This window comes from Aspergillus mulundensis, assembly GCF_003369625.1.
Source record: "Aspergillus mulundensis strain DSM 5745 chromosome Unknown scaffold_13, whole genome shotgun sequence".
Lineage (NCBI taxonomy): Eukaryota > Fungi > Ascomycota > Eurotiomycetes > Eurotiales > Aspergillaceae > Aspergillus > Aspergillus mulundensis.
The window spans coordinates 480,127-505,171 of NW_020797901.1; the positions used below are offsets into that span (position 1 = coordinate 480,127).

The 25,045-nt window shown below is 43.7% G+C and overlaps 6 protein-coding genes across 6 annotated transcripts; 4 read left to right on the forward strand and 2 right to left on the reverse strand.

The window, feature by feature from the left end:
• Window positions 1-52: 52 nt before the first annotated feature.
• On the reverse strand, window positions 53-1,520 carry DSM5745_09760 (uncharacterized protein; the record flags this gene model as incomplete). The annotated part of the gene is made up of 2 exons (XM_026751776.1): window positions 53-874; window positions 927-1,520. The coding sequence occupies 2 exons, from the start codon at window positions 1,518-1,520 to the stop codon at window positions 53-55; spliced, it is 1,416 nt and encodes a 471-aa protein (XP_026599508.1).
• Window positions 1,521-2,575: 1,055 nt separating this feature from the next.
• Window positions 2,576-4,747, forward strand: DSM5745_09761 (Zn(II)2Cys6 transcription factor; the record flags this gene model as incomplete). The annotated part of the gene is made up of 3 exons (XM_026751777.1): window positions 2,576-2,648; window positions 2,705-2,837; window positions 2,884-4,747. 3 exons carry the CDS (start codon window positions 2,576-2,578, stop codon window positions 4,745-4,747), a joined length of 2,070 nt encoding a protein of 689 aa, XP_026599509.1.
• A 183-nt stretch (window positions 4,748-4,930) lies between these two features.
• Window positions 4,931-6,680, reverse strand: DSM5745_09762 (uncharacterized protein; the record flags this gene model as incomplete). The annotated part of the gene is made up of 5 exons (XM_026751778.1): window positions 4,931-5,466; window positions 5,520-5,841; window positions 5,905-6,090; window positions 6,146-6,395; window positions 6,451-6,680. The coding sequence occupies 5 exons, from the start codon at window positions 6,678-6,680 to the stop codon at window positions 4,931-4,933; spliced, it is 1,524 nt and encodes a 507-aa protein (XP_026599510.1).
• A 322-nt stretch (window positions 6,681-7,002) lies between these two features.
• Window positions 7,003-8,166, forward strand: DSM5745_09763 (putative 4-hydroxythreonine-4-phosphate dehydrogenase; the record flags this gene model as incomplete). The annotated part of the gene is made up of 1 exon (XM_026751779.1): window positions 7,003-8,166. One exon carries the CDS (start codon window positions 7,003-7,005, stop codon window positions 8,164-8,166), a length of 1,164 nt encoding a protein of 387 aa, XP_026599511.1.
• An 836-nt stretch (window positions 8,167-9,002) lies between these two features.
• DSM5745_09764 (uncharacterized protein) lies at window positions 9,003-15,544 on the forward strand (the record flags this gene model as incomplete). The annotated part of the gene is made up of 10 exons (XM_026751780.1): window positions 9,003-9,015; window positions 9,065-9,393; window positions 9,450-9,663; window positions 9,712-9,822; window positions 9,872-9,997; window positions 10,047-10,220; window positions 10,281-10,305; window positions 10,358-10,966; window positions 11,014-15,405; window positions 15,457-15,544. 10 exons carry the CDS (start codon window positions 9,003-9,005, stop codon window positions 15,542-15,544), a joined length of 6,081 nt encoding a protein of 2,026 aa, XP_026599512.1.
• A 321-nt stretch (window positions 15,545-15,865) lies between these two features.
• DSM5745_09765 (uncharacterized protein) lies at window positions 15,866-17,020 on the forward strand (the record flags this gene model as incomplete). Its single annotated transcript, XM_026751781.1, has 1 exon — window positions 15,866-17,020. One exon carries the CDS (start codon window positions 15,866-15,868, stop codon window positions 17,018-17,020), a length of 1,155 nt encoding a protein of 384 aa, XP_026599513.1.
• Between the last annotated feature and the right edge of the window lie 8,025 nt (window positions 17,021-25,045).

Here is a 25,045-nt window from a genome sequence, read left to right on the forward strand (position 1 = left end):
ACCAGTGGGCTAGTTCACACAGCGACTAAGATAGGGACGGCTTAATCAGTACCTAGGTGCGCAGGTCTTTGCTCCAATTCATGAGATCAAGCAGCTGCGTCTGGAACCCCCATATCCTCTTACGATTCCGCAGCCCCTTGAGCTCATGCCAGTTCTTCTTTATATCACAGTAGAGCGTGAACCAGTTAGTTTTGTACCGCGATGGTTTCGGGTACGTCCATTGCTCCAGATGCTTCTCAACGTCAATGGTGTGTGAAATGACGCATCGAGTAGTACCACCCTGTCGGTAGGGGTCGTGCACGTCTATTCCCTCTTTTTCGTGGTCTTGCAAGTTCTTCTCTGTAACAGTCGCCCAGAAGTAGGGAGGGTCGTCGCTCCATATTTCCCAGAGCCATGGCATGTCTTCGATAAGCAGACGGTAGAAAAGAGAGACAGGGAGCTGATGGAAAGTTCGCGATGCTAGCCGTAGGGAGGCAATGTCTTTGGAAGGGAGATATTGGAGGACTAGGTGGCGGAGTTCTGCCGGTAAGAGAGAAAATATGTCTGAAGAGGCTTTTGGAGGAGTGCGCTGGAAGACACCGTCATGAAGGGTGAATGTTGAGGGCACGTCCATTGCTCGCTCCATGAGGTTGCGGAGTTTCGGAGCATAGAATGGGTTGGCAGCCTGCCACTCCTCGCCTGGATTATACACCCAAGAGCGGTCAGCCCCCTCAAAGTGGTGCTGAACAGGCTGAAAGGGCAAAGTACCTTGGGACTCCAAGAATTTGACTAGATCGTCCACGGGCACATAACCCAGTCGCGAACATGTCAGTTTCATCCATGTCCCGAAGCACCAAGGATGGAATGGTATCTCGTCGGTGGTAAAGTCAAAAGGCTGGAAAGTTTGTCTTAGTATACGCAAATGCACCACACACTAAGCCACATACATCGAGAATCGGACATTTGTGGCTCATCTCAGTAACGCCATGCCGAATGGGATTCACCACAACAGTCGAGTCGCGACCGCAGAGACCGGCACGGATTCCGGACAGGAAGTGCGCACTGTCCTTTTCGAACGGATAGTCGTCCACAGCAGGCTTCCAATCTTCGCGCTTGGGCACCAGACATTGGACTACGTTACAGCCTTGCATCTCTGCCACTGAGATCCGCTTGCCAATATAGCCGCCGGGATACCGACATCCGGGTCCAGCGACATGCTCGACATCTTCGAGGTGAATGGCCATCGACCCAGGTCTGGGCTTATACTTGGGATCAATTGGGACCCAGTCGCCCGCCTGTGGGCGTCTTTCTCTGTCCCAGTCACAGAAGGTGTGAGCATTGTGACGGAGCCAGTCTCTTTCGTCTTCACCATAGATAAAGTTGTTTAACTGAAGCTCATCCCGGAGCTGATACTGGCATCCTGTCTCCTTGGTGGAACAAGACCACATCTGATGCAACCCATCTGGCCATAGATCTGCTGCAATACGGCTCCAGGAAGCGTCTTGAGGCTCGTCCAGCGTTCTAACTCGCGCAACGCACATATTGGAGGAGCACAGTGTGCATAACACGATCTGAGATGCGCTAAGTGAGATTAAGGAAAGATTTTGAGGCGGAATGCCTGCGGGAACATACCCCGTGTGTTTCTGCTGGGGGTTAGCGCAGGTAAAGTGCCGTCGTAGCAGTGTACGTACCCATTGTCGAATTGAACCCCGCCTCGGTCGCCGTAAGCAGCACAATTACCTGCAATGGCAAGACGGGGAGTATCTAACTGGAGCTCGATGGATGAAAAAGACAAAATAATGGGGAACGGGATGAGAGCGAAGGAACGATCTGATATTTTTGCAGGCCAGCACCAGGACACGCTAGCCTCTTGAAGCCTAGTGCGATATTCAAGGCTTGGCAAGCGTAGTACCCTGTAGATGGAGACTTCGAAGTTCGAACACAGGCCAGCTAGACCCGTTCTATCATCGTCAATACAAAAAGATATGCTGTATCAAGAGGCTTACGACGTTCGTAGCAGCTTTTACCTTGGGGTGCTTCACTGTTGGCCCCCTTGATACGTATCGTCGTACGAAAAAACCGACAAACTTCAAATATATATCTTGCTGTTCGCTGGAGGAGAAAACCTCACACGCCCCACCTTTAGTAGCAAAAGTCCAGCTCTCATGAGAATCGCTTGGAGTTACCTAAGCTACTTCCCCAAGCTAGAGCTTGTTCTTTGGCAGCCGTGGTTTGGTGGATGGGCGCTAATCACGTGCTCTGGCGTTCCCTTCGCGTTTCCGCCGCGTCGTCACTTTCTGCTGCACTCCCATCGTCAGATCCATCAACAGATCCCTCTACTCATCGATTTTCATCTCTCAATGCGCGAATCATTCTTGTCTTGGACATTACCCGAATATCCTCATCAATTTCGGCACTCCCCTCAGCTCACCGCGTGATCCGATGCGACCCGTTGTACGTCAACCCCGCAAAATGGCGTGGGCGAGGATTTTCGGCGCTCTTGCCGAGGGTGACAGGGTCTTCCCCCATATAAAGTCGGCCATTCCACCGGACATGCAGACCCACCGGACTCGATTCAACGAAGCTCTTGTTCAGAATGGCTAGTAACAAGCGTGCAAGGATCGACGGCGATGAGTCTCGAAATGCGAAGCCGCGCCTCACCCGGGCTTGTACACAATCCTAGTACCCCATTTATGGCGAGATTGAGATAGCTGACCAGGACCAGGTGCCGACTGCAAGGAACACAAGACGAAATGCTTTGTCCAGCCTGGCGAGACTGCATGCAACCGATGCTTGAAGAGCGGAGTCGAATGCGTCCCTCATAACTTTGCTCGGAAATTCCTTGACGAAGATGCTGTGTATGTGGCCGAATCTGCTTTACGCAATCATCTCTCACAATTTTAGATGGAAAGCAGAGGCTGCAGCAAAAATTGATCGGCTACATGACGCCGTTGAGTCCCTTCTGCGCCACAACGATCTGCCGCTCCTTGCTAGCACCAATAACCATACTGTATCGACCTCGCAGTCCCTAAATGAACGAGGCCATCCTTCTATACCAATACTTCCTCCGCCGAGCAATGTTCTGACGGAAACCAACCGCGGAAACTTCACTCCCGAAGGGCCTTCAGCTGATTCTCGCACGGATCAGGATGATTCAGACCTCGTTCCACTGCCGATGAATAATCTCTATAATCTCACAGACGCAAATAACTCGCAGTTAATCCGTGTCGATCCCGCCGATGTCAACGGACCCGACTTCATCAGTCAAGGTGTGCTTGGGCTATCCGAAGCGGAATATCTCTTCAGTCACTACCGGTCTCACATCAACCCACTTCTGTGGGACGGAATGCTCTGCTCTCACAAGACCTTACGCGAAGCAAGACAGTCCTCGTCGCTCCTTGTAGCCGTGGTGCTCACCGTTGCGGCGCTTCATATTCCTAATCGTGAGCAGTCGCTGCACGCAACCTACGCCGCGTTTGTGTCATTGATGAGAGGATCGTGCCTGCTACGCTGCCAGAACCTGGATGTGATCCGTGCTCTCTGCATCGGGGCGTTCTACCTGACCAGTCTCAGTTGGGCACTCTGCAGCCGAGCCGTCCGAGTTGCAACGGAAATGAACCTTCACAAGTCGTCATTGCAATTTGCCAGGGGATCGCTCGAGTCCTATGAGCGCGTCCGACTGTGGTACGTCTTGTACGTCTGCGATCATCAGTTTGCCCTTGCTTACGGGCGTCCACCGATGATGCATGAGGATGCAGCGATTCGGAACGCCGAGAAGCTTTTGACGAGCGGATTATCCTCGAAGGGCGACCGCGGCCTTGTGGCACAGGTCAAGCTGTTCCGAATTCTGGCAAGCGGGTACTTCATGCACGGTTGCGATCCGGACCTTGAGCTCAATGGACAAGATTTCGACAAACTGAAGGAGTTCGACATGTCTGTGGATCAATGGCGTCTTGAGTACCACTTGACGAGCAAAGATGCTCTGGCTCCGCTCACAGCAACTGCTTTGTACTACCACCTTGCCCGCTTCCAGCTGAACTCGGTAGCGCTTCGAGGAATCTCAGCGAGGGACACTTCTCAGAACCTCGACATGACTTGGGAAAGGCAGGAGGCGTCGAACGTTGCTATCATGGCTGCCATGAATACCGCAAAGCTTGTCGTTGAAAACAGCGACCTGCAGAAAGAATTGATTGGCCTCCCAATTTTCGTGCACGCTATGATTGCTGTCTGTGGTTCATTCTTGCTCAAAATGGCTGTTGTATCTGGCGACCTATCACGTCACATCTCCGAGACTGGTCAAGACCTGGCTCAATATGGCTTGAACTTCCATACGAAAACGGCAGTGGCAAGTGTGGAGCGGCTGGTACATGTCTTATCCCAGGTAGCAGATAACGCAAGCCAGCGGCACGTCGTGAGGCAGGTGGTGACCGGGTTGGACGAACTGCTACAACGGCTTGCACCCAGTCGGGCTACTGATCATTCATTGCTGCAAAGCAGAGATTCTTTGCCCGTGAATAACCAAATATACCAGCGATGGGTAGAGGGTACGGAACAAGATCCTCTCAACCTCGAACCCAATACCCGTGGCCCGGAATACAGTTCAAGTTACCATGAAGCAACCCAAGGCGAGGATAATCTCGCGATACCACCAGACAACGTTCGCCAACAGGATCCGTTTGACCTCACCGGCGATCTCGACTGGCGCTTCGATGATGGCTTCCTTTTCAATTTTGAGGTCAACAACTCTGACTTTGCGGCGTTTTTGTAACGTCCACCTGTTGAAATTATCCGCCGAAAGTGTCTTGCCGTGCATTACCTTGAAGCATTGTCTGTACTATGCTACCAATTCGGTTTCATTCGACCATCGCTAGCGATATGATACTGGTCCTGGTCCCGCTACCATGGTCTGCAGGCACTGGCCTTCCTCCCATTATATGCAACCCCAAGCCGACTAAACCTTTACGCCATCATCTTGCTCCTCTCTTCTAGCTTGCAATTCCCCTGCCATCACAGTCGCATGATCGGCTCTTTGAACCGGATACTTGTCAAAGAACCACGCAAATACCGCCGTGCACACGCAAAGAACACCGAGCCAGCATGTCGTCGTCGCAAAACCGGGAATGTACCTCGGCGCATCCTTGTCTGGCCATAGCCAGGTACTATAAATGGAAGAGGCATTCCCAATTGCGTTGATGAGAGCAATGGCTACTGCTCGCTTTGCAGCCGGTTGCGGAATGACATCTGAAACCCAGGTCTTGACGAGCGGCGAACAGCCATAGATTGTGCCGAAGGCAAAGATTGTGAGCACGTATTGAGCTATTCTGTCATTGTGAGAGTCCGGGTTGATTGTGGCCACAGCAATGAAAAGAACGCAGCCTAGCCCTGAAAGACCGCAGATGAATTGCCATTTGCGTTTGTATCGATCTGCTAGGTAGCAACTTGTGACGACGTATACAAGGGCGGCCATGTACGCGGGGATTGTGTGATCTGCGATTGCTGTTAGCCAACTGGGTTCCTTTGTCTAAAATGATCGAGCTTACATTGACCAGAAGGACCTGTCCATCCAAAGCTTTCTACAAGCGTTGGGATGAAGTACTGCATCGTTTGAGATCCCGTCACTAGGACAAAGAGAAGACATTGCGCCCACACCCTCCAGTCCCGACATGTCATCTTGAACGCGACCCAATGTGGGATTTTCTCAGCACCGGATCCTTGCGTCAAAGCAATGCCGTCGACTGCCAGTCTGTTACAGGCGAGAAGGCTTTCCTCTTCTGACAGGAATCGAGTGCTATTTGAAGGGTAGTTTGGCATGAGGAAGTAGATGATAACGGATGCGACGATTGAGCCAAGGCCTTCTAGGATCTGTCGTGGTCATATCAACATTAGAAGACCCTTCGCGAGAAGCGCGGAAGAGACTCGACTCACAAAAAGCCACCTCCAGCCAGGCAAACCAGACACTCCCTCCATATGGTCGGTGATCACGCCGGCAAGGAGACCTGATATGGCACCAGCGAGCGGCACCGAGGTGTACAGCAGGGCATATCGCGTCGCGAGTTCGTATCGCCGGTACCATGATGAAAGGAAGAATGCGCAACCCGGCGCGAAGCCAGCCTACAGCTACGTCAGTACTGTTCTTCGAGACAGTTGCTGTTCATTGCTACTTCACCTCAGCAAACCCAAGGAGGAACCGCATTCCGGCTAACTGGCTCCAATTTTGCGTTGCGCCCATGAGCGCAGCGAATGTACCCCAGATCAAACCCAGTCCAGGAAGGAACACGCTCGGCCGCACGCGAGTCAGAATCATGTTGGCGGGGACCTCAAAGATGAGGTATGAGATGAAGAACACGAGCACGATGATGGAGTATTGAGACGAAGTCAAACCGAAGTCCTCCTCCAGGCCGCCTGTTTTGGCGTTTCTGCACTCTGCTTAGCTTTGGTCCGACGCAGGTTATGTTGCCTCAGGTGACATACCCAATGTTGGCTCGATCGAGAAACCCAAGGAGATACAAAACCCACGTGCAAGGGAGGATACGCCAGTCGAGCTTGCGGACCAACCTCTTCTCTTGCGTGGTGCCGTCTACCCAGGTAGTCGCGATTGCGTGGGCTTCGGCGGCGGCGCCCTTGTCATGCAACGCCGAGTCGTTCTCGATAGTAGAGACTCGCTCCATATGCTCGGCTTCTTTTTCGTTCGGGTAAGACATTTTGAGTGGCAGATTTGTTTTCCGCTTCAGGTATTCCAATGCCGCGTTCCAGCCTGCCGTTGATCCTTATATAGAGCCGAGCTGCCAAAGCATACATTTGACGCCGAGACAGAAAATCCCCGTGGGGATATGGAGTAGACTGGCTCCGGCGAAAGTGCCGTGCTGGACCCTTGCAGCTTCGGCAAAACCGCCGGGCGTTATCACGGCACTTTTGCCGCGAGTCAAACGACCGCTCCTATAACCACTCCTTATAGTACGGTATCAGACCACTATTTGGAGGAGTCTATAGCTCCTTGATTCGCTAATCCTCTACTTCCTTGCCATGGTTGTAGCAATTGATCTACCTCAAACTTCCCCGCCGCGGCGTCCCCGCATTGCCGTTACACTGGGCGACCCGTCCGGCATCGGGCCAGAGATAATCGCTAAGCTCCTCAGCAACCCAGCGAATCACCAAAGGGCTGATATTATCCTACTAGCGGACAAGACCGAGCTTCAAGCGGCGATAACAGACGCAGGAGGCGTGCACGTCACCATCTCCTCAGGATCCCCTGGGCCGCACGGAACTCAAATCCTCGACGATGACAGTGCTGGGCAGTACCCGACATCTCGGTGTGAGGTTTCTCAAGCGAGCGGGGCTCGTAGCATCCATCAACTTAAGAGAGCACTGAAACTAGTTCAGGTCGGCGATATTGACGCCATTGTCTTTGCCCCCTTGAACAAGAGCTCCTTAAAGCTGGCGGGAATGGCCGAGGAGGACGAGCTTCGGTGGTTCGCGAACCAGCTAGACTATAATGGTGTCACTAGCGAGATCAATATTGCCGGGCCACTGTGGACTGCTCGAGTCACAAGCCACATCGGCATCGAGGAGGTCGCGCAGCGCATTACAAAGGAGTCGACGCTCAAAGCTATTCAGTTATTGCATCGCTTGAGGTATCTCGCTCTTTCCAGTCTTTATTTACGCAAAGCTAACACCACCAGATGGGAATCCGGCCTCTCTTCCCCACGCCTAGCCGTCTGTGCGCTGAACCCCCACAACGGGGAAAACGGGGCTTTCGGCCGTCAAGAGATAGAGCACATCCGACCTGCCGTTCTGGCTGCCCGCGAGCTCGGCATCGATGTTTCGGGTCCGTTCCCCTGCGACACTATCTTCCTCAAGCGTGAGCACTTTGACGGCATTGTGACGATGTACCACGATCAAGGTCAGATCGCGATGAAGCTGCTCTCGTTTGACGGCGGGGTCACGGTGCAGGGCGGATTGCCGGTTCCAGTTGCGACGCCGGCGCATGGGACAGCGTTTGATATTGTTGGTAAGAACCTCGCGGGCATGACGAGTATGCAGAATGCTTTTGATGTTGCGGTCAAAATGGCGGAGAGGAGAATTATGAAAGATGCTGGCGTTGCGTTTGAGATGTCTTCTGCTAATGAGAAGAATAGCGTCCGTGCTGAGACCGCTGCGGTGGAAGTGCTTACTGGTTCATGTTGCTGATGTTCAGGAGGTCTTGCTCTGTACTTAGATTGACTGAAGATTCATTCTGACTGTCTTTATCGATATAATCTGCTATCTTCTTTCTTACACCGGCGTGTCCACCAAGTCAGGCTAGAAACTGATTTTTCCGCTTACGTTCTAACATTGAAGGGATACCCTGTCGACTCCTGGTCGGTCCTCCGCTCGTCTTTGGTGAAATGCAAACAGGGACGTCGTTCATCGGTAAGGTATGGATGAGTCAAGAGGTAATATGGACGCCGAGCTGATTTGGGAATTTAAGACTTTCATGTTACGCTCGATGATAAATAGGGCTGACTACAACGAGCCTCCTCGGCGATACGATACATCTTCGAAAGTCCCGTGGATGGTTGGGGAATGAACATCCTCCAATCACAGGAACAAAGTCTCTTCTTCTCCCGATATTGCTGGCCGACCACACTCGGTGTCTCCCTTGTTGGCAGTCCAAAACTACACCTCAGTCGCCGCGAAACGGAAACCCTGTTTGACCAAGGTAGATTCGCAAGAGCAACGATGTCATTCCGCATCCCACTGCCAGTTGTCTCCAACTTCGCACATCCTATTCGACGGTCCGGCCCGCATTGACAGGGTTATTCTGCCATGTTGATTGGCAGCCTTTCTCTGCCAGCGCCAGCTGCATAAGCGCGGGGCTCGGGCTCGATCTCACTTTCAGCCGGGCGAACCCCTCCTTTAATTCATCTATCCTAATCATCTGTCTGGTATTCGCAATACTCTGAGCACAAGCACTCCAAAAGGCGTCCACCCGCTGTCATCCTGACTTTAGTTCGTCCTGACCTCATCAGCTTCAAGTCATCGGCATGGGGCAACCCGGTATTGCTGACCGTTCACTTGCCGTCGAATTCGTGCTAACAAGCTATAGATATAGAAGCTGTGGCGGATACTGCAGACCTCTGGGTTGAAGCGATAAAGGAGCTTGACGACGCCGACAGAGCTTTGATATGGGGTCACGCGGCTGACAAGCTAAATGTCCTTGATGACGTCCTCGCCCGCGCGAAGAGTAAAGAGGAGGAGAGCGAAGCTAAGAAATGGAAATACACTAAACGCGACGGGACGAAGGTGGAGCTTCATACTTTGTTCAGCGCTGTGGTTGAGAAAGTCGTGTGGTTCAAGAAGCTTGGTGACTCGCTCGCTGCGCTGGACCCTGCGCATATGGCCATTCCGTGGGCTGCTTTTGGACTCAGCCTTCAGGTAAACTTGAATTCCAGTTTGGCATTGGGATCGACTGACACGGGCTTGGTATTTAGATCGCCGAGAAGTATTTCGAGCGTGATGCACTTGCTCATGAGGGCATGTTGATGATGAGTGTCCTTGTCCCTCGGTATACAGTCTTTGAGCGTCTATACCTGGGCGAGGAGTCGCAAATCAAAAAGTTGTTGGCGAGTGAGATAGTTAGGCTGTACTCTCGCGCCTTGACATTCGTTACCAAGTTGAAGAGGTACTATGAGAAAGGAACTGCTAGTAAGTTACACTTATCGTAACCTGGTGATGCTGACAGAGATACGGTAGAACGCATTATCGGCGGTGTCTGGTCATACGACCAACTTGAAGCACTGATGAAGGAGGTTAAGGCGCAGCAGGTGATCGTTGACGATCTTGGCCGTTTGGTAGATTCGGAATGTATGATGATCGACCATTGCTTGAACATCTCAATAGCTTAAGTTTACAGATGCCCGGGACGCAGCGAACGCGACGCAAAACAGTGTGGAAGACTTGAGGAAGGCGTTAAGCGACATCCAGGGTCCGACAAAATTGATCCAAGACGGCATGGTTGATCTCGTCAAGAATCTGAAAAGTATCGACCTCAGTCCGCTGACTAGTGGGCCACAGCTGACATCATACAGAGCAGCAGGAGATTGGTATCCTCAACTGGCTTTCCCCGGTCTCATACGATAGATACCACCAAGGGCTCCGCGTCGCTCGACTGAAAGGCACGGGGCTGTGGATGTTTGATCAACAGCAGTACAAGGACTGGCGGACTTCGAGCGAGTCGTCCATTCTGTGGCTAAAAGGACAGCGTAAGTCCAGCATGGGCCACTACGGAGATCCAAAATAAACGCTGACCTTGCCCTGTAAAGCGGGGACTGGAAAGAGCACCTTGGTGTACGTCATTTGTTCTGTAGGGTTTCAGATCAACGAGCTAAACATTTTGCAGGTCCTTGCTCATTGACAGTGTTCGAGTAAATCAAACGACGACTCAAGCGTGCGCGTTGGCATACGTATACTCCTCGCGGAATGTCAAAAGGCACTTTGATGACGAACCCGAGGCCATTACGCGGAACATCATAAAGCAAATGTCCAGAGAAGGCCCAGGCAAGCCTATTCGTGGCGCCGTAGTGCGGAAATACCAGGACCTGCAAGAGCAAGGTTCCGGGAACGAAGCGATGGTCTTTCCGGATACTCGCGATCTGTTGCTGCAGTTGGTCGACCAGGACACCATGATCTTCATTGACGGGTTTGACGAGTGTACACCGGTGCAGCAAAAGGAACTTCTGGAATTGATGAAGTTCTTGCTGGAACCTAGTGGCAACCGCGTGGTGAGAATACTGGTGTCAAGCAGGCCGTCATTAGACATAGGCGCTCGCTTGGGTGCTCTGCGAGGCTTGTCTACCATGGAGGTCAGCGGCAATGGCGATGACATTCTGAGGTTTGCCAAGGCCAAAGCAAACGAGTGCGTCGAAGGCATGAAGCTGCGAAACATCCCCGTCCCTGAGATGTTCGAAAACGAACTAACCGAGCGTCTTAACACTGGGGCGCAGGGAATGTAAGCATAAGCCTGAAGGCCTACGAGGATGACGCTGACCGCGACAGGTTTCTCTGGATCAAGTTACAAGCTGAGCTTCTAAGCGATCCCAAGCAAACATCGTGCGATAGGGATGTTCTGGCAACTGTTCAGAAGTCTCCCACAGGACTTGCGGGATTATATGCTGCTATTCATGAGAGAATCGAAGGAGCAGGGCCAGTGATGCGTCAAACAGCAGTGACCATGTTCCGCTGGCTGTTGTGTGCCCGGGCCCCCTTGGGAAGGAGCGAGCTACGAGGGGCCCTTGCCCAGTACCTCAGTCTTGGTGAAATCACAGAGGCCATCATTCTTGACTGCTGCAGCAACCTTGTCGAGGTAGACGAGGGCTTGGACACCTTCCGGTTTATCCACACCTCCGTGAGGGATTTCTTCGACGAGAAGCCTGGCTTTGCTCTATCAGAAAGACACGCTACTGTGGCCGATATCTGCCTTCGAGAGGTCGTCCAAGGAATCACGGTCCCGCAACCTCTCACTGCGCGCGGAGACTCTCTTCAGTGCTATGTTGTCCTGTACTGGGCGTCTCACATCGAACAAGCCGGTCCGGACCGTCCGTCCGCTACGATTCAAGATGCGCTAAGTGATCTATGTCTGGCGAACGGCAATATCAGACCTTGGTTCAAACAATGGCTACACCTACTCGGCCCAGTGTCCGACCTCTTGCAGTTGAATGATCCTTTTAAAGACAAGGTCTTGCAGGCGCTCTGCTCCCCGGAATCAGCGTTCTTTGCCGCGTGCGCCTTTGGTTTCACCGAGGTCGTCGCCCGCTACCGCAGCCCAAGACCAGAGCTCTTCAGAAGCCAAAATGACATGGGCGCAACGGGCCTTCATCTAGCATGTCAGTATGGCCACCTCACGGTCGCTCAGAAGTTGTTGGATGGAGGGTCGGATCTCGACGCAAAAGATAGATATGGAGAGACGGCCCTGACACGGGCAAGCGCCTCGGGCCATCTTGAAATCGTTGAACTTCTTCTTGGCCAAGGGGCAAATGCAAAGGTGCAGGGGCGACGCTTCGGAACGGCACTCCAAGCCGCTGCGCTCCATGGACATCTTGACATCGTTCAGCGGCTTATCCGGCATGGTGTCGATGTGGAGGCAGAGGGGGGACAGTTCGGGACTGCTCTCCAGGCTGCATCAGTTCGCGGACACGTGCAAGTGGTCAAGGAGCTCTTGGCAGAGGGTGCTGATGTTAATGCCCCTGGAGGTGACTACGACACTATCTACAAAGCGGTGCCTAATACGACCGCTGCTGACGCTATAAGAAGGACCATTGGAAGGATTGTCAATGATCGGAACGCATACCACCTGGAGGATGATCCCAGTTGGGAGACCCAGGTAGAATCGGAAATGCAACTGGTCATAGATAGAACACTCGACATGAACCTCAGACGGTCGGGTTTCGGTCCAGCGCTACACGGTGCATCTCGGGCAGGCCGTGGCGCTGTGGTGAGCGAACTACTGTCTGCCCCGGGGGTAGATGTTAACAGGGAAGGTGGTCGATATGGCAGTGCTCTGCAATCGGCAGCAGTGTGTGGGAGCATCACAATCGCTACTGACCTGTTGAACGCCGGGAGTCATATCGACTCCCAGAATGGGACGTATGGGACGCCGTTGATTGCGGCATGCCGCCGATCACATTTCCATCTTGTCAAACTCTTCCTCGAAAGAGGAGCCAGCGTCAATATCCAGGCTGGAGTTTACGGCACTGCGCTCCAGGCAGCGGCTCGATCTGGGAATTGCAATATTGCGCGCCTGCTACTGCAACAAGGGGCAGATCCAAACTTGGTCGCAGGAACATACGGCACCCCATTGCAGGCTGCGGCGCGAGACGGGTTTGACGAGATGATTGCCTTGCTTCTAGAAAGTGGCGCAGATCCAAGCACTAAAGGGGGTTCATTCGAGACGGCAGTGCAAGCCGCATCCGCCGCCGGGAGCGTCAGATCTGTACAGTTGCTTGTTGAACAGGGGTCTATAATCGGGAATGCACTTCAGGTTGCATGTCGTGCTGGTCATATAAACGTCGTCAAATTTCTTCTGCAACATGGCGCAGACATCATGACCGAGAATAGGGGCTATGGCACTGCCATTCAGGCTGCGGCAGCCAGCGGAAATGTCTCGCTGGTAAAGTTCTTGCTTAGCACAAAAGAAGGATGTCCCTATCGCCGTGACGACTTACTGGCTGCACTCAGACTGGCGGCAGCCACCGGTGACGAAGACTGGGCGAGAAGCTTACTGGGGCGTGGTGTCAGTCCGTCTGGCATTCTTATGTCGACCCTGCTTGGGGACATAGAAAACCATCGCTCCCATGAAAGGAGTGGCCCTCAACGCCGACACCCACTGTCGTCACCGTTGGAATGCGCTGCAGGCAAAGGGCATGAGAATATCGTGAAGCTTTTCCTACTTAAAGTACAAGAGGTGGAGAGCCTGTCGACCTCCAAGGATGGCAAGTATTCTGTGCAAAATGCATTCAACGCAGCAGCAGAATCAGGACATGAAGGCATTACCTCATTGTTCTTGAGTCAGGTCGAGTGCCGCAAATTCTACTCCCTTGATCCAGCATTGGTTGTTGCGGCAAGAGAGGGCCATGGGCCTATTGTACGACTCTTGTTGAAGAATGGTGCCCAAGTGACTCGCCGCGTCATTGATGCAATCTGTGAGCAGGGAGATGTGGGTGTCCTGAAGCTACTTTTACAAAGCGCTGATACCACCTCTCTACATCCGTCTCACGTACTGGAGGCTGCTTTAAGCGGCCATGTCGAGGCCGTGCGCCTGCTCCTGGACCATGAGCTAGATGTCAACGCACTAGTCGAATCATCTAGATTCTTTGATTACGGAGAGGATTTAGCAACGTCCGATGGGGGTAGTATGTCCGACTGGAATGACGACGCAATGGATGACATGGATTTTTGTGTGACTGCCCTCCATGCCGCAGCACTCGGTGGCCACACAGGAATTGCTGATATTCTCTTTTCCAAGGGCGCCAGCTCAGCAGTAAAGGGGAAGAGGATGGCAACGGCTTTACAAATAGCTGCGTCTGAAGGCCACGAGGAGATGGTAAAAAGACTACTTGACCCCACTCTCAACATGGACGCGGATGTCCTGTCGGGAAGATATGGAACGGCACTCCAGGCCGCAGCAAGTAAAGGATCAGTTGGGATCGTGCGCATGTTACTGAACCGTGGTGTGGATGTAAATCAGGTTGGGGGCGAATTTGGAAGCGCCATACAAGCTGCAGCTGCACAAGGGCACGAGGCGATCGTTCGGCAGCTGCTCAGCGCTGGTGCTAATGCGGACGACAAGCGGCAGACGGGGAAGTTTGGGACACCACTCCAAGCTGCTGCCGAGTCTGGAAACGTCGAGATTGCTCGGCTGCTGATACGTCATGGGGCGCAGGTCGATGTCGTGGACAGGTGCGGGCAAACACCGCTACACCGCGCTGCTTGTTATGGCCATGAGTCGGTGTTGGCGCTGCTTTTGGAGAAGGGGGCTAACCCGGAGACGAATGACAACTTAGGACGGAGTGCGCTTGCGATGGCTGCTGCCAATGGATGGGCAGCGCCCTTCTCACGCCTTATGGGATGGCTCACAAAGGCGGGCGGTACGCCCGAGTCGACAAGAGAACAGAAGTCTGGATCTCTGCTTCTTGCTGCAGGCAATGGACATGTCACCATCGTGGAGACGCTGCTCAAGAGCGGGTGTGATGTCGGCCAGCAGGATTCTGCAGGTAGAACTGCGCTGATGCTTGCTTCTCGGCGCGGCTGGACCTCGACCGTTCGCCTTCTGCTAGACAAGGAAGCCGACATTAACCATCGCGATCATATGGGTGATACAGCTCTTCACTGTGCTGCGATGAGCGGTCACGATGCTACAGTTCGGCTTCTTCTAGCACGAGGCGCGAACGTAAATGCCCAAAACAGATGCGGCAGCGCGCCGCTCCACTTCGCTATACCTGAGTTAGAAGAACCACCAGCCCTGCCAGGCAGCGACAAGCATAAGGTCTTGTACATCTTAGCCCACCACCCCGGCATCCAGCTTGACGTGGCACAGGTGTGCGAAGAAACGCCGTTGCATCGTGCAGCGCTTATCCGGAATCCAACCCTGGTGGCAATACTCGTCGACAGCGGCGCGAATATTGAGGCCAGGGATTTCCGAGGCCGAACGCCATTCCATCACTGCGTGCTCGGCGTATACGATGGAATGCCCTCACCTGTTCCGGCCCTCGAGTACCTAGTCAATAAAGGGGCAGATATACACGCAAAGGACAATGAAGGTCATGGTATTCTCCAAGCTGCCTTGGCACAATTGCACAATAGACAGCATACGGTTGACACACGGGAGTACCTCGCGACGCTGGGTATCACAGGCTCTCATAATAAGACCGACGCTGGGGAGTGCAGTGATTCGTTGGACAGTGGTGAAGAGGGTTCTTAAGAATATTCCTTTGATGTTGATAGTGATGATGGTAAAGGGCACCGGAACTACAGCAATAACAGGGACTTGGATGAGGAGATTGCTGACGCCATTGCGTTCGTTGATGAGTAGATATGTCCTGAAGCATGGCGAGAAGGTAGCGATGCACATGTTTTAGTCGTCAGGCCAATATACTCGTCTGGTTTAGCGAATGCGTAAAACCGGAAGCTGTCATCATACTGGCCTCTCTGCTGGGAGTATACATAGCTCCTAGACATTGACAACCCCCACTACCCATATATTAGATCTAATAGGGCTCGGCCAAGGCGTGCGGGTCAGCCAGTGGACTGATAGCGTCATTCGAGTGCAGTGAGTCATTGCACTCCATCTCGAGTTCCCTTCGTCCATGATCAATCATTCTTCGGCCTTTCACATCTCATGGGACAAAATACAATGGCAGACAAGCCCCTCTTCTCCCTCGACGCTTTTTGTTCCACCCCGGGCATAACGCATGTCTGCGCTGCGGGCGAAAGCCTCCCACTCAACTCGCACAATGCTGCGTTTGCAAAATACATGCAAGACAAGGCGGCCGGACATATAGGCCCCAGGTTCAAGTCTCAGCAGCTGGACCACGTCCGCGTCGTTATTTCCCAGGAATGGAAAGCCACGAGCATAAACGAAATAGGGTTCGCGCCGAGCGTTGCAGACGGGGTCTCGATGGTCGTTGAGTCTCTGCACTGGGAGGAGGGCGACAATGTCGTCGTTGATGCCGATGATTTCCCGAGCCTGATTGCGCCTTTCAAGATCAGAAGTCAAGCTCATCAGACCAGGGGTGGTGTTGCTGTTCCTGAAGTACGCTTCGCCAACGCCGATGCTCTTGACTCTGTCGTGAATCCCAATACACGAGTGATAGCCGTCAGCTACGTCTCGTATCTCACCAGCGCCCGAGTTGACCTATCCTACTACCGCCGAGTCGCTGATAAAGTCGGCGCAATTCTCATCGTCGATTACAGCCAAGCAGCCGGCTACGCGCCCATCGACGCTCCAATTGCAGATTTCGCGTTCAGCTGCTGCCATAAGTGGCTATTAAGCAGTACGGGCGTCGCGATCGCGTACTGGAGCCAAACTCGCCAACCGGATTGGAGACCTTCTACGGCTGGATGGCACTCGCTTGATCCGTTGCCCACTACTCGAGCGCAGTGGGAAGCGCAGGCCATAAGTCTTCGAGATGATGCGTTGGTCTTCACGCGGGGGAACCCGAGTCATCTGCCTATCTATATCCTGCGCGAAAGTCTGGATTTCCTGGCTCAGTGGGACGCGGCGCAGATTGAGAAACATGTGCAGATTCTCACGACTAGTCTTCTTGAGGCCCTTGAAAGAGAAGGGGTTCCGTCCTCGACGCCCAGAGAGAAGAGGAATCACGGATCCAGCGTGACTGTCCATTGCAAGGGTGCAGCAGAGATTGTGGCCGAGATGCGCGCGGCTGGGGTATATGCGTGGAATGGCAATGGAAGAGTACGGTTTAGCTTCCATGGGTATAATTGCCAGGCGGATGTTGAGCGGATTATGGATGTTTTCCCGGTTTTGTGGAGGCAGTATAATGCATGATCTATTCTAGGTATCGTTGCACGTAAGGGAGCGAAGCAACCTACCTACTGGGATATGTCATTGATTGTCAATGAGGTAGAGTAGTAGCTGCCCACGGGCCACCGAGGCCGGATAATATATAAAAGCTCTCCTATAATTAACGACGGACATCGACTTAAGCATCCCACCGGAGGCTTGGTACTTTGTCGAGATTCTGTGAGGTTAATCTGAGCGTTGCCAATTTCTTCCAGATGTCGGCCAGACAACGCACCTCCCTCCTATCCTACCCCGTACCAGAATATCTATAGCATATGCTTTCATTTGACTAAGTCGTTCCGCTTAGCTAAAGATTCAATGGTGGATCGGAATCTGAAACCTGAGCCCTCCACCCCAGGCTTTGTCGGACTGATTGACAGCGGCACTTCCCTATACAGGCCGCCATTGGGACAGGGTAGAGCACAGTTAAGGTGATGACACATAAAGGCTTGTCCCGCTTAGCTAAGGCTTTAATGACGGACCAGGGATCTTAAACCTGAGTTCTTCGCCCCAGGCTTTGCAGGGCTCATTGACAGCGGCACTTCTCTATACAGCCCGCCCTTGGACAAGATACAGCATGGTTCAGGTAATTATACCTCGAGTGGGCACGCAACTACTCCCCGCGGTGTCTCGCTATAGCTATACCTTGATAGCGCAGACATTTTTTCGATGGCCATCGAGATCTTAATCAGGACCCAGTAGATGTCCAGAATACCAATCCTTCAGGTTTGAGAGACTGCCTTGGGATAAAAAACACATATTCTTCCTCATTACGAGCTCCGGTAGATAACCTTGGAGAGATCTTCGTTAGCTTGCAGAGGACAAAGAACCGCGAGACCTACGGTATAAGTATCTGGCCCGCTTACCTGGCACCGCTTACCTGGTACGGAGGACTCCGAGATGTCCAGTGGCTTAGCAGCTAGCTGGAGTGGAGGAAGAGAAGAACAAAGAGCCCCTGTTAGGAAGTTGAGTGGCGTGGGCCCTGATTGCGGACCCTCCCGACCTGTTGGGTCCACGGGGTTTGTTTCATCTTGTCTTGTTACTTAATTCTTGTGTTATAGATATACAGGGTAAAATGACTGCTGCCTTGTGGTGTCTGCCGTATCCGTATTCTGGTGCCTTTTTGGGCGGTTAGGGCTGGAAAATGCTGGAAGTGGGTGCCTGAGGCCACCGGCGGCCTTAGGGCTCCGGTGGAGGAAGGTTTTTTTAGCCTAAATAACCACCCGTAAAACTTTTTTATTTATCCCTAAAATATTTAGTTTAGTATACTAAGTAATATAAAAAACTTTTATATATAATAATTATTTATTTTTTTTAGTAGGTTATAAGCCCGGGTTTGCTTAACTTATATACTTAATTAAAAAAATTTTTTTTAAGTTAACTTATATTAATTAAATACATGGTATTTTCTTATTTTACTTATTTAATTTTATATTTTTTTTATAACTTTACTAGTTATTATAATAATTAAAAAGCCTTATACTTAGGGCAAAGGCCTTACTATAAAGGTTTAAATATTATAATTTTATTTTATTTTATCTTAAATTTTTTATTTTTTTTTTTACTTTTTTAATTAATTTTTAATTTTATAAATATCCCCTTTCTAGGGCTACATGTATTTAATTTTTTAATAAAAATAAGTTTTTTTTAGTAGCTAAAAAGTTTTAGGACCTTTAAAGGTAGTATAACATCTTTAAATTTTTTAATTTAAACTTTAACTTTAATTATTTCTTAAAAATTTAAACTAATCTTTAAATAATTAACTAGCTATTTTTAGTTATTAATTTTTCCTTTTTTTTTATAATTTTTTTAGTATAAGCTTTAGCTTATTTAACCTTAATTTTATTATAATAACTTTTTAGGGCTTACTATTTTTAATTACCTTGGGTTTTTAATTTTTAAGTATTTTAATTTCTAGCTTTTAAACTATTTTAATCCTTTTATTATTTAGTTTTTTTATATTTAATTTTTTTATGTTAAACTAAAATAGGAAAAATAACCTTAATTAAAGCAGAGAATATCCTGGTTTTAATATTAAAAAACTAGTAGGTTAAATAAAACTAGCAGGTATTTTTAAAGCTTTAAAAGGCTAGCTATAGTTATTTTTTAAAGTAATTAAATTAAAGGCGCCCTGTAAGAACTATTTTTATTATTTTAGCTTTTATTATATTAATTTTAGCAAGCAAAAATATTAAGACCCCTGGCTAATAATTTATTATAAGCCAAGTTAAAAATATAAGTATTAATAGTAAAATTTTAGTTATTACTATACTTTTTGCTTAACCTGCTACTAAGGCCGCTATTACTAAGGTTATTACTAAGCCCATGCCTTTAATAAACTATAATAAGGCTAAAATTTAGTAGCAAAACCAAGACCAGGCCATGGCTTTAATTTTTAATTATTTAGGTTTTAATTTATAAAACCTTTTTATTAATAAATAAATAGTTTATAAATTACTTAATAAGATTAAAAGCTATTTTAAACTTAATATTAATATTATAATTTTTAAGGCCTGGGCTAATTTAATATTCCTATTTTATAATAAAAGTATTCTTAATTTTAGTAAGAAACTTAGGAAGATTTAGCAAGAATTTACCTATATTAATATTATTTTTTTAATTAAACTTATTATTACTACTTTTTACCAAGCCCTAGGTAATTAATTTAATTATTTTAAGGTTATATACTTTAATAACTATGTTATTAAATGCTTTTTAGGGGATATTATTATGCTAATTACCTTTTTAAATAACTTTATAATTATTACTAAGTTTACTAAATTAAACTAGAACTAGGGTACTAGTATTTTAGTGCTTTTTTTTAATAAGGTATTTAAACTTAATATTAAATATTATAAAAATTACCTTAATATTATTTAAATATATAAAAATAAGGATACCGTGAATATTATTATATATTATTACTTTTATTATAACATGCTTTTTTATAGCTAAAAAACCTGTTATTAACTTTATTTTAAGCTTAAAACTACTTAAAAAAACTTTTAAAATAATAAGGGCGCTAAGCGCCCCTAAAAAAACTTTAAATTTAAGGGAAATATAAAGCTTATGCTTAAGCTAGTACTTATAATTTAAATTAACTTAAATTTTAAGTAAAAAACTATTTAAAATAGTCTTATTTAATAAATTACCCTAAATAATAGCTATATATAATATATTACTTATAATTATTTTTTATTTTAAGATTTTAAGCCCTATACTAGCCCTAGTATTAAGGGTATTAATTTTAAAGTTTTTAGTACCTAGGGTATTAATATTATAAAAATCCCTTATTATATTAATAGCTAGCTTAAAATTTTAGCTTTAAATAATATTTTATACTACCTAAATATATTTTTTATATTAATTTTTATTTTTTAACTATTAAATAAGTGCTACTTAGTTAGCTTTAGCTAGTGGAATATAAAAGTTAAAAAGCTATAAAATACTAATATTATTACCTTATATAATTATAATTTAGTATAGTATATAATTACTAAAGTTTATAAAGTATTTTTTTTAACTTTTATTAGGGGCTAGTAATACTAGCTATTTTAATACTAGTAACCTTTATTTTTTAAAATAAATTTTTTTAGCTTTAGTACTAATAAATAGGCTATATCTTTAAAAATTAGCTTAATAAAATAAAAAAGGTAGTTTATAACATGCACATGCCTAAAGGCTATATTTATAAATTTTATATTATTATATACTAGCGGGCTAAGCCTTATAAAAATATTATAATATTTATTAATTAGTTATTTAAATTACTTTATATAAATATTTCCGGCCTGTATTTACTTTTATTTAATAAAAAAGTATATATTAACTTTATTATAAATAATAAAACTTATTATTATTAGGTTATAATACTAGCTAGCAAGAATAAATTTACTACCTAGGCTTTTTTTATTATTTACTAGTATAATATATTTAAACTTTTATTACACCATGTATGCTATAATTAAAGGGGGGAAAATATTTATAACTTATAATACCTTATTTATAGCTTTAAAGTTATTATAAAAACCTTTAATATAAACTAGTATAAATAAAATAACTATGTTAAAGTACTTATTAGCAAGCTACTAGGCCTTATATAATTTATATTATATAATACTAAAGCCTTAGCTAACATGTGATTTAAGTTTTATAAAAATACTAGTTATTTATATAATTAAACTTTATATTTTATATTAAATAATATTATATTATTTAAAGCCTGGTATAGCCACTAGTTAAATATTTTTTATATTTATATTTTTTAGTTTAAGGTTTATATTTTAAACCTACTAAAAAAGTAAAAAAAGCTTTATAAAAATAGTAAAATAAAAACTAAAAGGCTAGTTAAATTTAATAAAAAAATAAATAAGCTATACTAGGTTTTTTTAAATAATAGCCACGTGGTTTTAGTATATAATATTAATATTATTAAGAATTATTATATTAGGCTAGATTTTTTACTAAAAGTAGTTACTTTAATATTTTTAGGGATTTTTATCCCTAAGGCTTTACCTTTTTTAAAAATCTTTATTTTTAAGGCTTTACCTTTTCTAGGGATTTTTATTTTTAAGGCGCTGCCTAGAGCTTTAAACCCTCTAGGGATTTTTATTTTTAAGGTACCTAAAGCTTTAGTATCTTTAGAAATCTTTATTTTTAAAAACTTACTAACTTAAGCTAATGCTAATTTAAATACTAAAAAAAACCTTAAAAATAAATTTTTAAAAAGCCTAGCTCTTAGGGACCTTTCTAGGTATATAAATCCTAAAAATTTAGTAATAAAAGTTATTAATTTAGCTATTAAAGCTAATATATTTTTAAAAAACCTAAATTTTAGCTTTTATAATACTAGCCTGGTATATTATACATGTGCTTAGGCTATTATTAATTTTAAAAAAGCTTTTTAAATTTTAAATAAGCTAGCTTATTTATTTTATTCTTAAAATATTACTAAAGCTATATAAAATAAAATTACCTTAACTAGTAAACCTTATTTAAATAACCTTTAAATATTAGCTAGCAAGCCTGGCCTAAATAATATTTTAATACTAGCTATAATATTTTATAAGTAAATTTTTAAAAAAAATAAATTAATAATTTAGTAAGCTAAAGCTAAAAATAAATAAAATAAGTGGTTTAAGGGCATGTAAAATAAATATAATTTTTTAATAAAAAATAAAACCTAAAATCTTATTAACCTACTAGCTAAAAAATACTTACTTTTTAATAAATAAGTCCTAAAAATTAAAAAAAAATTAAAAGGCTAGATTTTTTATTATAAAGCTTGCTAGGTGGTTTATAACTTTAAGTAAGTTTATAAGCTTAATTATTATAAAATTTTTACTAGGGTAATAAAATTAATAAGTTATAAGTTATTTTTTATTATTACCGCGCTAGACCTTAAAATTAAATAAATAAATATAAAAATAATATTTTTATATAAAAATATTAATATTATAATTTTTATAAAGCAGCCTTATTTTTTTATTAATAACTTTAAGTATATTTACTAGCTTTAAAAGGCTTTTTATAACTTAAAGTAAGTACCGCGGATTTAGTACTAATTACTTATAAATTTTTTAGCTATATTAAGCTTTTATTTTATTTATTTAAACCTAAAAGTTTTTATTAATAGCAAGATTTTTATTATTATATATATAAATAATTTCTTACTAGTTAGCAGGAATAAAATCTAGATTTAAAAAATTAAAAATACCCTAAGTAAGTGCTTTAAAATATTTAATTTTAGTTTATGCTATTATTACCTTAGTATAAAGGTTTATTAAAATTAAGTTAATTAAATATTTTAGCTTTTTTAACTTGGCTATATAAATAAGATTTTTTACTAGTTTAATATAAATAACTTTAAAATTTATAGCATGCTAATAAATCCCTACTTAAAGCTAAAGCCTGCTCTTAAAAAGTACTTAGCTTTAATAAATATTTTAAAATAATATTAAAGTATTATTAAATTTTTAATATATTTTATGCTAGGAACCCAGGCTAATATTACCTATTTTATATTTATTTTAAGCTATTTTCTTACTAAACTTATAAAAAAATATATAGTAGCTATTAAGTACGTGTTTTACTATTTTTAGGGCTTTGTAAACTATAAACTAATATTTTTTAGGGATTTTTAATTACTAACTAGCTATATTAATATTAATTAAGGTGGTAATTTAAAAACATGCTATTTTACCTTTAAATATATATTTTATATAAATTTTATAATTATTAACTAGTTTTTTAAGTGTTAGCCTACTATAGCTTTATTTTTTTATAAAGTTAAGTATATAAGGGAGATATAAGCTATTAAAAAAATTATTTAACTTTATTACTTACTAAAAAAGCTTATAAATACTTAAAAGGTAGATTTTATAATTATTATAATTTATAAAAATTATAAAAATATTATAATACTAGCTAGTAACCCCTAGTTTTATACCTAAAGTAAGTATATTAATATTTAGCACTATTTTATTTAAAAAAAAAGGCTAAAAATATAATTAATATTTAGTTTATTTTTATTAAAAAATAAATAATAAATAGCCTTACTAAGCTACTAGGGCCTAAAGTATTTAAATACTTTAAAGCCTTACTAGGGATTTTTTTTAAACTTATATAAGTAGGTTTTTTAATAATTTTTATACTAAAATTAGCCTTTTTTATATTAAACTTATAATAACTCGCGTATTATAAAACTATATTTAATTATTTTTATTTTTAGCTTATTATTACTTTATTTTTATTTTTAGGGATTAACCCTGCGGCAAAAATAGTATAATATTATATTATTTTAAAACCTTATTTTAGTTTTATATAATACCCTAATTATAATATTAAAAATTAATATATTTTTAGCTTAATTTAATAAAATTTCTAGTGCTTTTTATATTTACCCATAGGAAATTTTATTTTTAAATATTAAAATATAGGTTTACTAGCGTGGCTAGCTTATTAACTACCTTAATTAAAATTTTTATTTAATATTTTTTTAGGTTTTAAAGTATAATTATATTATATGGCTAGCGGCCTTTAAAACCCTAGGGCTTTTTTAAATTAGGTAATTAAATAATATTATTAGCTTTTAGCACATGTAGGCTACTATAGTAATTTTATTTTTTAATAAAAAAAAATTATTATTTAGGATTATAATTCCTGCTATAATCCCGCTGGCCTACGCCTTAAAAACTTTATATTTAGGGCTTAATTATGCTTATTATAGTTACTAGGCTAATGCTATATTTTTTGGGAATTGCTATTCTCACGGTAACTTTGCCAATCTCACGGTAATTAGCGCCCCCTAGCCGCGCTTGCTACCGCCACTAGCCATATTTATACTAGCTTTATAGCCTACTACTTTATAGCTATAAATTAAACTTAATTAGTACTAATAACCCTATAGCCAAGCTTAATATTATAAAAATATTTTTAAACTTTATAAAGTTATAATTTATATAAAACAAGAGCTTAATATTATAAAGTTTAATTTTAATAAAATTTTATTTTTAGATTAGGTATTAAATACTAGTTTTATTTATTTATTTAATAATTTAAAAAATAAATCCCCTAACAAGCCCTTTATTAATAAATATAATTTTAAAATTAAAAATTAATATAATAAAATTTTAGAGCTTAAAAATAGCTTTAAAAAGGTTTTTAACTTTATAAAAAAAGTAAAGGCTTATTTTAAATTTTTTATAAAAATTAATAACTTTATGGTTTTTAAATAAAGCACTAGTAAGTACCTTAAATACTATAAAAAATTAATTTTATTAATTTTAAATGCTACCGTAAAGCAATGCCTATACTAAAAAAAAACTTTTTTTTAAGCTTATTTTACTTTTAAAGCCTTAAAGTGCTAGGTCCTACTAAATTAATTATTTATTTAAAGTTATTATTAGGCGCTAAACCTTAATTATAGTACTTAAAGTTATTTATAGCTTTTATAATTATAAGTAAATTAAGGACTTTTTTATTCTTAACTAGCATAAAAAGTATATTAAG